The sequence below is a fragment of the Hippocampus guttulatus genome, chromosome 10 (assembly GCF_054856545.1).
Source record: "Hippocampus guttulatus isolate MCC_2025c chromosome 10, RoL_Hgut_1.0, whole genome shotgun sequence".
NCBI lineage: Eukaryota > Metazoa > Chordata > Actinopteri > Syngnathiformes > Syngnathidae > Hippocampus > Hippocampus guttulatus.
This window is the reverse complement of record NC_141270.1, coordinates 4,323,646-4,337,034: the sequence shown is the minus strand read 5'-3', so window position 1 is coordinate 4,337,034 and position 13,389 is coordinate 4,323,646. Positions and strand designations below refer to the sequence as shown.

Here is a 13,389-nt window from a genome sequence, read left to right as displayed (position 1 = left end):
ATGGCAGCATGCATATTCATTACGTATGCATACGGCTTAAATATACAATATGAAGCCCCGCCACACACTGCCCTTGACTTGAACCCCTTTACTACACATACATACAGACATACATATAAATAAATATATATATTATAGATACAGTAAGTGGTACTCAAATTTTCTACAACGTTCTACTTCCCTGTCCGAGGACCGCCATGAGTGAAAATGTGTCTGTTTGCCCCGCCTCCTTGTTCTGCCTCTCTTCATTCATTATAATGGTGCCTGTGGGCGGAGCTTGGGGGCGGGCTCACTGTGACTGCTTGTCTGAAGTGTGAAGAGAAAAAGTGAGCGGCAAAATGTAAAGAATAAATAAATACAATAATAACAAAAAGAAAGGAAAGGAAAAAGGATGGTAATTTCACTCAAGGAGGCAGTACTTCATTACCAAAACGCCAAAAGAGCCCATTAGGGTGGCGGATTATCAGAAGCTAACGCAAACGCGGAGAAACTCGGGCGCAGAAACCTCGGTATTATGCAAATGATCTGCACTGTGACGTCGCAATCTTACAAAATTCGGAACATTCTGACATTCTGGGAGGACACAGAAGTTTGACTATGTTGTCTATTTTCTGTGTTCATATACCAGCAATTAGCCCACAGTGTTGAGCCAAGGAACACGTCACAGAAAGATTTCGTGCCTTTGGCCACGTCATTGGTTCTGCCCGCCACCATACGTCACTGGCGGAACAAATACACAGTACATTTGTAAATAAATCATAAAAGGGCCCAATTAAGAGATTCACATGAACAATATGTCACCAGTCAGTTGAGCGGTTTGCGCTTTCCTTTGCATGATGTGATCCCGTGCTGCGTTCCCAGCGCCGCAGAACATGTGGAGGTGTTATGTAATGTACCGCGGCTTCAGTGAGTGTCAAAAGCCCTCAAGCATATCAGTGAGTAACACTGGTTGCGAATCCCCAAGAGGGAGGAGCTCCACTATTCCATCATGCCACAGTGATGCAATATCGCCTCCGGTGGAACAAATCAGAATTGCATGTTTTTCATGTTTTCACGCCGTATCTCTTTTGGGGTTAATTCTCCCCCCCCCCACCCTAACCCCTCCCCCATCGCATTATTCTCTGCAGGCTACCGATTCAGACCTCTTCTCCAACGTCACCTACCGGATCAAGTCGGAATCGGCTCGCCGGCTCTTTTCCCTGAACGCAATCACCGGAGAGTTGGCTGTGCTGCAAACTCTGGACTTTGAGGATCTGGCTGCTATGGGAACGGGAGCCTCGTACACCTTCACGGTGGAAGCTGTCGACCAGGGAGGCGTCACGGCACCGGGGAAGGCTACCGTCACGGTCCGGATCACGGTAAGAACTGACATTCATCCCTGCCGCAAGCTCTCAGAGCGGTGTCATAGATTTCAAACCAAGTCAAGTGAGGAACTCTCAACTCAACTTAACTTTATCAACAATTTTTGAAAAATAACCACACCTGAAGTATAGGGTTGAAATAGGAGTAAATATAGCTCGAACAGTAAAACACACAATAACACTGGCAACACATTTTTACGGCATTTTTCTTCTGAAACGCGATAAATAAAACCAAAAAAAAATAAAAAATCGAAATCTGTTTACTAACTTGATGAATATTGTCAGGGTCACCAGATTTGAAACACGTCTAAGCTTATTTTAGAACGTAATGATCTTCAATCAAATCGAATCAAAACACGTTTTCCGATTCATATCGCGTGTGTCGTCGTCATCGGCAGCCATCTCGTTACCTCTGCGTCCTGTGTCCTAGACGCATAATTTTCCCGCGGGACGCACGGTTCCAAATGATGTGCCTTTTTGGAAAATTTCTCAGTCAAAACAAAAAAAAAAAAAAAACCCTACGGTACATCCTTTTTTTCCAGCAATGATCGCAGTATGACAATCGCCGCCATTGTTGTTTTGATCTCGCGTTAAATAATCTTGCGTGACGAGATTTCCGTTCTCGCGAGACGAGATGCCAAGTTGTGTAACGTTAAAACAAGTGTTGCGAAAGTTTATTGCGGAGATATCACAGAGGAAGCAGCTAAAGTTGGATAGTTTTTTGCGATGATAAGTTGACTTTGAGAAAGCCTTGCATCATTGGAAGCAGAGTAAAGAGAGGAGAATTTATGAAGTCAAAGACTGAACAAAGAAATAGGTTCTTATTTTATCCTATATAAAATAAGAACCTATTTCTCAAGCAAATCTTGTATGCCTGAATTATTTAATTTTTTGCAGCATTTGTTTATAAAGGCGGCCCGGTAGTCCAGTGGTTAGCACGTCGACTTCACAGTGCAGAGGTACCGGGTTCAATTCCAGCTCCGGCCTCCCTGTGTGGAGTTTGCATGTTCTCCCCGGGCCTGCGTGGGTTTTCTCCGGGTACTCCGGTTTCCTCCCACATTCCAAAAACATGCATGGCAGGCTGATTGAATGCTCTAAATTGTCCCTAGGTGTGAGGGTGAGCACGGATGGTTGTTCGTCTCTGTGTGCCCTACGATTGGCTGGCAACCGGTTCAGGGTGTCCCCAGCCTACTGCCCGAAAACAGCTGGGATAGGCTCCAGCACCCCCCGGATGCTTCCGATAAAGCGGATCGGAAAATGGATGGATGGATATTGAACAATGATACAGGACAGAACTCACTCGGAGAAAAAGACTTCATTGATGAGGCTTTGCGAGAGCAAACATGGCAGGAAACAGTGAGGATCAAGCGGTGCGGAAAATGGATGGAAATGGATTTGTTTATAAGAAATACACCTATTATTAATGTATATTGTTGTTGATTGTGTTATTATCATATGCAATAAGTAGACCATATCAGAATTTGGAACTCTAAATTCATACTGGGGCTCCTACTTTTCTGATCAGCGAGTCCCTGGGACTCGCAGGGCTCAAACTGTAAAATTATCGCTGCACCGGTAATCGATATTTCGTCGAAAGTGCCAGCTTTTGATGGGTGGCTTTAGAAGGTAGTCGAAGGTATTTCCTCTGTGCATTTTTTCTTTTCTCAAATGTATCTGACAAACTCCTGGTGTTTTCCAGTGTTTGGTATGGTAATGTTCAAAAATAACACCACAAAATTTTGTTTTTCCCAGAAGTGAACCCCCCCCCCCAACCCCCCCAAAGCATCAAAAGGACAAGCATCCCTGCCATGAACATTTTTACTTTTGACTCAAAAATGAACAATTGAATAAAACATGCCGGAACCCGGGATGCACTTCATCTTGTTATATGACAGAAAATCATTGTGGAGAGGATATTTATTTATTTATTTTTGGTCTTAAGTTTGGATCATATTGGCAATGTTTGGGACGTACCAACTTAGTCAAGGATGTTGTCTTAATGACTTGCAAGCTTTGTGCGCTCACTCACGGCTTTGTCTTACTTCGAAATAGCCGCCTCAACGTAAGCCCCCGCGTCGCTCAATTTCGCACGAACGGGGGAGCTCATCGGGCCGACCCGCCAAACGGCAACCTGCCGAGTGGAGTTCGTCCTTCGCCAAGGGTCAACTTTGTTGCCGACACCACCGACCTGCGTTAGATTGGCAAAAGCCAGATCAATCCGCCCTGCCGATAATCAAACCGCGGTCGGCTGTTTGAAAATGCCAGACTCACTCGAGCGTGCGTCTCTGTGACCGATTCCGCTTCTCGAATAATATCTCCGGAGGGCTATTTTGAAGTCTCTCCCGTTTGATTTCCTCTCGTATTGTTTTGTCGTTCGCGCATTCGGAGGACGCTCTGCGGTGCGGATTGTCCTGTGTGTCCTCGGCGTCAGAATGAACTCGTTTGATCTGGAGTGCTGATCACACACACACACACACACACATAAAAAAACCAAAACAAAACAAAAAAAACCCCCGGATGGTTCATTTTGTCCCGGAGAAGCGTTTATGAATCATTCATATGCAAGACTCACAGTCGCAACAATTGGAAAATAACCACAAGGTAATGCAAAAGGAAGATTAGGCCGAAGGATTTATTTATTTATCTTTTTTTCACGATTTCCATCAACACGGCTGAGATTGCAAGCTTACGAAGACGCCATTCAAATACACGGCCAAACTTTCACACTGACCTGTTGTGCATTATTAACAAAAGGCTTGTTATTGCAAGAGGTCTTCATGCCCCCGCGGATGTGGAAATCACGATCGCTGCATCTCGACAAAGTAGGTTGTTGCCTTTGTTGTGCTAATGCCGACTCCAACCTTGGTGCCAGCTCGTGTATTTGCAAGCTGGCAAATACACTGGCAAAGCTTCGTGTGAGGTTTTTTTTTTTTTTTGCTTTTTGTAACCACGGCGCAATTTCTCTTGGTTTGAATTCAATTCTTGACACATTGGAAAAGCGGGTACGACCTTTTGCAATTTGTAGTCTCTGGTCAATCTTGAGTTCCAAAGCACGCAGAGCCGATTTCACACGGATGAGAAAATGAGAAACAACGAAATGTCTTTGGAGAGCCAATCATGAGACCAAATAAGAAGAGCCTGCAGCCTCCAAAATGACGTTTACAAATATCAGCAGTCCAACGTAAAGTAGCTACAAGTGATTTTCATGCTCCGCATAACACGGCCTCGGCAAAATGAGGCAATAAAGAAGCCGTCTCCAAACTGCCAACAAAAACCCTTTGAATACGTTCCTCTCAATTGCAACATCCTGTTTTTGCGATTCCATGATTCAATTTTATTTTTGGTCTTTGTCTCTGCAATTCTTCACTCACCCCGAAAAAAATGCACTCATTGAGAAGGCGCCACCCTATCTTGGCTCTCTGCTCACTGTTACTTGTCTCACTGTACCAAATGTACTTTTTATCAGGTCAGGATTGCAATTGAGAATCCGTTCTTATCGCGTTTTCGCGGTTTTTCTGGACTATCGAGTCCCCTGAACAAATTCCGTTCAGTTTCAACCTGGCATTTGGAGCCGTGTTTCTATCCGGCCATTAGCGATCTTCATTCGTGGCGTCTCTCCCCTTCCTTTTCAGGATATGAACGACTTCTCCCCCGTCTTTAGCCAGCCCTTATACAAAGGCATGGTGGCGCCCAACGCTGAGAAGGGGACAGTCATCACGACTGTGTTTGCAGAGGACCCTGACCCAGCGGTGAGTACATTCATTAATTTGTAAACCTTCATGAAAAAAATTGTATTAGCTCGAATGGAGGGAAAGACCGAAATATATTTTAACATAATCCCGATTCAAACAACGAGCCCACCTGTCCACAGCAAACGGTTGGCACCTGGTCCGTCACACATTCCATCGCTGATTGGTTGTTTTTCCTCAGGCGTTGGTGGTTTCTTAGAGGAATAAGATGAGTTGTGTTTTTAACAGATATAGTTTCCAAATGTCAGCGTTATACTGAGAGTTTTAACGAATGTGATGCCGTATTTTCCACACTAAAAGGTGCACTGGATTATGAGGCGCACCTTCAATGAATGGCCTATTTTGTCATTTTTTTCATATATTGGACGCACCGCATTATAAGCCACAATCTACAATGCATCCACTAGATGGAGCTGCGCTCAAGGAAATGCCAACAGAACACTTCACTACACTACACCCTGATTTAAATCGCGACAATGAGATGTCAGTAAAACGTATTTAATAAAGCAGCGACACAGTTCACTTAACCAACAGCAGGTTATAACACTGACTCGTTAACGTTGAACTCTCTTGCCGCTGCTCTATTTCCGTGTTCAACTGCCTAACTGATCGCCTTAAGTTTGAACTCTGCGTTGAACTTGCGCATGTCTCTACCAAGGAGCCATTTTGGGGTTGACATAAGGCGCGCTGTGAGCTTTTAAGAAAATGGAAGGTATTTAGGTGCGTCTTTCAGTGCGGAAAATACGGTAATTTGGGGGCGGGTCCTGCAATCCCCAGCAACCAATGTGTGGAAAAGCACCGGAAATTATCCACACCTCTGCACTCTGAGATAATCTCCCGCTCACCCACGACCTGTATGACAAGTGCTCTCGAAAATGCATTGGGCAGATGTTTGAATAGTGACCACAGGCGAGCTCCACGGCGCTCGTTGACGCCGACTGTGCATTTCCAGTTGTATTTCTAATTAAAATGCGCTGTCTATACAATGTGGAACAAAGCCAGTGTGCTTTTTTCTTTTTTTCATGAACACATCTGAAAGAACGGCCCGGCGAGGTCTCGCTTCCTCACGACACGTCGCTCTTTCAACATCACACATTCTCATTTGTTCGCTTGTTTCACGCCAAGCACTTGAAAGTTCCTGCAAGCCTGCACGCTTTCATTTGTGTGTTCCGCAGCATCCCCCCCCCCCCCCCCCGCCCCCCATGTACACACGCATCTCCATTCTTCCTCACCGGCTCGGCTTTGACTTGCATGAGTCACCACCAGCCGTTAGCCCCAGACGGTGTCACACTTCAGAAAATATACATGCTCTGCGGGGGGGGGGGGGGGTTCCTTCACACTTTGGTGTCTGTGGAGTTTCTCCCAAGAGTGGAGCAATAATGACTTTGGTCTATTTTCTTCTGGAATCCATCAGTCACGAAGCGCAAGTTTCACCATGCAGCCGAGAAGATGTCTGCCGCGCGTCGGTAACAAAACATTGTGATGAAAAACATTGAATTGAGCGAATGTTGTTTGTCACTCATTACAACTCAACTTTTTATTTGACACTCCCTTCATACTCAGTGACTCATCGTCGTTCTTCGGGAATCATTAAAGGACATTCACAAGGTTGTTTCCGCCAGTCTGGGGAGCCCCAACTTCCATTTCCTTTTATTATCAGGAGCCGTTCATGCTTGTGGGTTCTCACAAAGTTGGATTTGCACCTTGACACCGGGGCAGTCCCAGCTGAGGGTGCTAATGTAGCTCACATAATCACTGTGACTCATTCAACCGCTGTAGCAACTTGGATGTTTTTTTTTGGGGTCACTCTGTTGAGACAGCCTAATTCTTGATGTTCGACCCCACCACCCATTTTCCATATCACTTATTGCGATGGGAGCTCACAGACTTCCACATAGCGAAATGCGGAGTGGCACATTTAAACTGTCATGCAAGGTTCGGAGTGACGAAGAATTGACACACTTGCTGATGATAGCTTGAAGTTTCAATTTTCATAGCCCTTTTAAGGTCATTAAAAATGAAACTAAAATGGTAAGCTGACCTTTTTAGTGGCTTGTATATCAAAATATTGGTCCCTCATTACACTCGGTCCCCATTGAAATGCATGAAAATCCATTCCAGCCTTCACAAAAAGGTCCTACAAATTTATAGCGTGGTTTCAAACAGTAAAATATAATAAAACATACGATCATACGGTAATTAGCAGGAAAGTTGAGCACTGAACAATTTGTGCATCATGATGATTCAGCTATGCCTTCTGATGTGGGCGACTTTGCCACGTGGGGACAATGTAACAGTCATGCAGACACAAATGAAGAAGACTCTCCCGTAAGTGACTTAGTACATTGCATTATTTTTAAGCTTTTTTCACAAAGGATAAAGAAAATATGCCTGTGAGTAATGTAACACTGTCTGTTTACATGTGTTGATGCGCCATTTGTGTGTAGATCCCTTGCTGAAAGCGTTTTGACTCTGCTACGAGTGATGCTATTTGTCAGTAGTTTGCTTTATGTATTTGCATGAAGCTCGCGGAGGTCAAAGTTATACTCATGCTGTATTCTATCTCCGCTTCGAGGAGTAACGATGAATCCCACTTGACTTTGAGGCAGGACGCGTCACGCTGCAATATGATTGGCTGTTGTCATCCAGGCGGCAAGTATGAATTGGCTTTTATACTGCTCCCATGTGGCCACGGTGCACCCTCCAGAATGAGCAGCAAAATCTGCATTAAATTGAATGAGACAGAGTAACATTTATACGATATTTTACTTATGTCGGTATAATATTGAGTGTTATTTTTCTCCTCTTTGGGAAGTTGGAACAGATGAATCCGATTTCCGTTCATTTCAATGGGGAAGGATGATTTGAGATTTGAGTCTTTGCATAGTCAAGAAACCAAACTTTCATCTTAAGGCACCACTGTACATTCCTCACCTCGGAGCAGGTTTTATTTTATTTTTTGCGGAATTCACCCGACTCCACAGGCTCTATGTTAAATTCGAATCCTCTTTCCACTTGCCTCTGCCCAAGGCATATGACTCTAAAACAACCTTTTCAAAACCTCCTTCGATATGAGAACACAACCTCCAGCATGTCGATGTGGTCGGCATACGTGAACGAATGAGCCTGTGACGCAAACGGGGCTTTGACTGACACACCAATTCGATTTCCTAACAGGAGTGGACTAACCCAGTCTCTTATTGACCTGGGGCTCAAAGCATTTTATTGATAGAGTGCCCGTCAAAGGCTAATACAATATGTATCACAGCTAGACGGTGTACTACGTCTCTGTCAAAAGTTCCGAACAGTTTGGACCATCCCTGTTAGCTTTGTGGGCAGACCGATATCTATTCAGTTTACACCTCGGGAGAAATGATGCCAGTGATGTCTAAAGGACTGTGTTTTCATCTAGTGTTCCATCACTCTGAATGTGATTACCATGGAGACAAATGCTCCTGAATGCATGATTCCTGCTGGCTAAGTTTGAAAGGTCTGTTATTGATGACTGGGGGGCATTGCGGGAGAAAATATACTCTTACTGTTTGGTCGAGAGCCGCCTATCTTTTTCATTGCATTTTTAAAATGCATGTTTAATAAGAAGGAGTGGGGTGGAAGTAAATTGGGTTATTTAGCGCTTAACATTTAATTTCCCTCCCTCACTTACTGTAGATGTGAAGCCATCACAGATGCGCTTCTTGAGTACCGAACAGCCATGAATTTTATTTCCGCCATGGTAATAGAATAATGTGTCCACTGTGGAGAATTAAAAAAAACAAATCAAGGAAAGGATGTAGTGTATAAAACTTGTTTGTTGTTGTTCAACTGTTTAAATATTTCAAAAGTATTTTTTCTGGAGCTACTTATATCTAAAAAATGTTCCCTTTGCAAAAGCCATACATACACTGGCAGTCGAAGGGGGGAGGGGTGAGCAGCTTTTTAAATTTTTGCAATAGACGGGGTCAACCCGTCCAAAGAAGCAAATTTTCACAGGGCAGTAAAATGTGCGCTTAAAAAAGAAAAAAACAAACAAACATGTTTTTGTTTGATACTTGGCACGGTGGTTGACTGGTTAGCACATCCGCCTCACAGTGCAGATGTCATGGGTTCAATTCCGGGCCCTGGCCTTCCTGTGTGGAGTTTGCATGTTATTGTGAGTGTGAATTGTTGTTTGTTTATGTGTGCCCTGCGATTGGCTGGTGACCAGTTTGGGGTTAAAAATTTGTTATTTTTCTTGCATGGAAAGCTCCATGGGCTTGGGAAATGATTTTGAGGTCCATCATTCTTGATGACAAGTAAGAATCATGCCTCAAATCAGGTGTAAATAAAAAATCATTATCCCAACCGGAAACCAAGACAGGAGCACTTTATGAGTGATTGATAAGGGATATCAGTAAGCGACCAATCTACTGAGCGATGGCTTTTTTTAATCCAAGAGACATCCGGACACATTGACACATCTACAACTTCTATCAATATGACGGATATGACTTTGTAAACAGATAAATATATGGTTCGAAAAATACCCTTTTAAAGTGGTTTTATCAGTACTAGCTGTGAAAATTGCCCTTTTGTATTAGAGGAATAATTTGATGATTGTAAGTTAATGTAAAAATAGAACAATTATGTTTAGATCTCCAGCAAATAGTCAGACTAGGCGACGGTGATGCTAGCAAATAGTCTGACTATGCTACAGTGATGCTAGCTTGCCCGTGCCTGTGAGTCAGCTAACTGACTAACTTCAGATAATGATTTCCCCTGTTCGCCGACCTCAAACGTGGACATAAAACTACCTGGATCACTCCCTTTTATGGTAAATAAACTGTGAACTCAACTGGCACTGGTTTTAATGAAGATTCAGACACATCATCTAGGTTTCTGGAGCATTGTCAATCTAGTTCTGCTAATCTGATTACATCTTGTGGTAGTGGTACTTACAAACTGTTAAAGATATGTTTTATATAAAACAGTTTTTGCAGCGTAGCCGTACTATAAATGGAAAAATGTACTGTATTGTAAATGTTAATTCAAAAATTTGAAATGTTCTTTCGGTGATCTTCGCTCGCCTCTTTTCTGTCTGCTAACCAACCATTTTACAATGAACTCATGACAAATTAACGGACAAATACCAGCAAAATATTTGGCCGATTTAGAGGCATTTGTAGGATTTTTTTTTTTAGTAGCGTTAGCCGTAAAAATTAAAGGACTAAATGTAATGTCATGGAAATTACAGTGATGCTTTAGACTATACTGAGATGAGCACTCCAGCAACTGGTCTGACTCTGCAATATGGATTCCGTGAGGTAATACGCGTGCTGAAGCCAATGATTTTTATTATTTATTGATGACAGGTAATCAGAAAGCAAACAATAAAATATTGAGTTGATGAGATTACTGAGGCCGGTATATCATGTGTACATAATGCTAATTTGACTAAAGCGGTGGCCATTATGATGGTTATACGAGACACTGCAAACATTATTCTTGATTTTTATTGTTGATCCACTCTGACAATCTTTTCCATTGTCCTGCAAATCCCCCTTGAGAAGGTTTCCTATCCCCATAAAAACAAGTGTGTAAAAAGAGCCCCCTCGGGGACACGATCATGCTTTATCTGTTGTCAATGTCGTCTCCAGGCTGGCCATTCCTCTAGGCAACAGATCTTATTGAAAAGGGGGTGGGGGTGGGAGGGAGTCCATTATTAAAAGATCAGTTCTGTCCTTACGCAGGAAAGTAGTCTACGGAAAACTATAAAGATGATCTGCAATCAGGAAGTGTGTTTAATCTTAATCCAAGTGTCACCGTTAACGCTCGGCGCCGACTAATTATTAATGCGAGTGATTTATTACGGAGACTGTAGGGATGAATTTATCGGTAATAAAAAATGTTTCCCACTTTTTCAATAACATTGAACCCAAGAACTCTGAATTCATCAATAACATTTGATTTATACAAGGCAGTGCAATCAAGGGCTGACGGTTAAGAGCAATGAGATGGGGAAACCTTTATACAATTCATCATTCCGTGTCTTCCTTTATTTATTTATGATTATTATTTTTTTAAGCATATTCAGCAAAAGTGTCTCAAAATTTGCAAATAATCCGTTCATATTTTTGTACTGAACAGCCAGAACATGTACCTCCTTTTCTCATGTCACAATAAGTTCTATTAGATCTTCTCTGGCAGTTATCAACAGTGGCTTGACCTCAGAATTTGCAGTTTATATATTTTGGGGTCAAATTCCGAATTTAAACTAATTGAACTAGAGGTTCCACTGTACAAAGATAAAATGAAGACCACCTTTTCTCTTATTTAACATTCTGAAGATCCAATTTTGGTGGAACCTGTGTGGTCCAACAGTTGCTTTGTTTTCGAGGGCTCCAGTAACATTTTGTGTTCTACCCGTGTGGTCCAACAGTTGCTTTGTTTTCGAGGGCTCCAGTAACATTTTGTGACCTGCCATAATCTCCTTTTCTGATTTTTGTGCGTTTCAGGGCACTCCAGCCAGTTTTGTGCGCTACAGAGTAGACCAAGACAAGTCGCCGTATAGCGGTAGCATCTTTGATGTGGAAGAAGTGACCGGAAGGATTGTCACCAAGGTCAACCTCAATGAGGAGCCCAGCCTTACCTTTAAAGTGAGTTGAGGCTACAGCATTTATACTTTTGGAAGGATGGATGGAGGGATGGGTACAGTACATTACAATGACACGATGGATGGACAGATGAAGTGACGTTATTGTGATCGAAATTTGTTGCCATTGTCGCGAAGAAACACCATGACAATGCAGACCAACTTCTCTCCAAATATCCAAAGGTAATTTCTGTCGACAGCCAGAACCCGCACTAACTCTGCAGTGAGAAGTGGATCGAAAATATCCAAAGGGAGAACGAAATCCAGAAAAATCCAACCTGTCAGGGATCCTTTCGGCTTTCTTGTGGACTGCAACTTGGTCCACAGACCACCACGTTGAAAACTATTACCCGTGTCGAGAAAAAATATTTTTCCCAAATTGCCAGTTACACTACTGAGATGTCGAAAAAAAATGTGGTTTTTTTTTTCCCCAATCAGTTAGCACATTTGCAGTCAGTCGGCAAGTTGACCATTTTTTAATGTCAGGCTCTTTAACCCTTTCAGGGACAGCGGTTACTAGAGTTGAAATGTTTAATCTTAATGTCACAGTTGTGCATCAACCACTACAATGAAAACCTTTTGTGTGTTGCCATCCACTGCCATTATATTTTTTCCCATGCCGAAAGACGAACAAAAAAATTCTGATGTAGGTTATCATTATTTGTAGTTCATGGCACATCCGGCCGGCACTTTGTAAATGTGGCTATTAGCGGGTCACAAGCCGCGAACCTCGCCATGAACGCACGTCACTGCTACATAGTGATGATCCGATCGAGTTTTTGGACCGGCGCTACCTGTTTATTGTTATCGTTTTATCCTGGCATCTACAAGCAGGGATTGAACACTCGCAGCTTGTTATATCAGGCCATCATCACAAGGTGACTTGGCCAGTTTATTTGTTATTTTTAAAGATGTGTTTTTTTTTTTTTTTTAAAGAGAGAAGCAGACACTCTCAGGATACATGGTTGTAATGAGACACCGGCTCATTACAACTCAGACACTGCGTTGCGACAAAAATGTTCCCACTCCTTCATGTGCTTGTAAAACGAATGATGGTGGCTGTTGTAAACAGCGTGTAATATCTGACCACTGTGTGTGTGCGTGCGTGCAGTTGTTTGTCATCGCCTTTGACGACGGCGAGCCGGTGAAGACGAATAGCACCTTGGTGGAGATCACCGTCCTTCAGCCCTCGCGCATTCCCATCTTCACGCAGGAGGAGTACAGGTGGGTGCGCGTTTGTTATGATAGTTTGACGTGCTCAAAATCATAATCACCTGCACGATCAAATATTTATCTCGTGCGTTCCCTCATTTTGGATTAATAATGTGCGTCGACGACTTTGTTCGACATTCTGCTCATGTGTCATTGTCATGCTCTCTTTTTGCCACATTGATTTTCCAGTATGGAGTGAATTTTGCCGAGCACCCCCCCCCTCCCCCCCCTTTTGCGGTTAACAGCTGCTTGCTATTTAGGTTGTTCATAAATGTCTCTTTTAAATTTGAGGAATGTATTACAAAGGCAAGTTGTTTTATTGTAATCAGTGGTTGGTGAGTTGTTGTTTTTTTAAACCTCATTTGAATCACATCGACATGACCACCGTGCGTCGCATAAAGCGTATCAAGACGGGACTCTGTTTCCTGCCATGTTTGCT

At 43.0% G+C, this 13,389-nt stretch overlaps 1 protein-coding gene across 2 annotated transcripts in view; it reads left to right on the top strand.

Moving 5' to 3' along the window:
- LOC147198959 (protocadherin-15-like) overlaps window positions 1-13,389 on the top strand; it is a 188,639-nt gene that overhangs the window by 128,925 nt on the left and 46,325 nt on the right. For both annotated transcript variants that reach the window (XM_086122234.1, XM_086122233.1), the window contains 4 exons: window positions 1,128-1,358; window positions 4,994-5,110; window positions 11,602-11,742; window positions 12,850-12,962. In XM_086122234.1, the coding sequence (XP_085978360.1) occupies window positions 1,128-1,358; window positions 4,994-5,110; window positions 11,602-11,742; window positions 12,850-12,962 (602 nt within the window). The remainder of the gene's footprint in view (window positions 1-1,127; window positions 1,359-4,993; window positions 5,111-11,601; window positions 11,743-12,849; window positions 12,963-13,389) is intronic.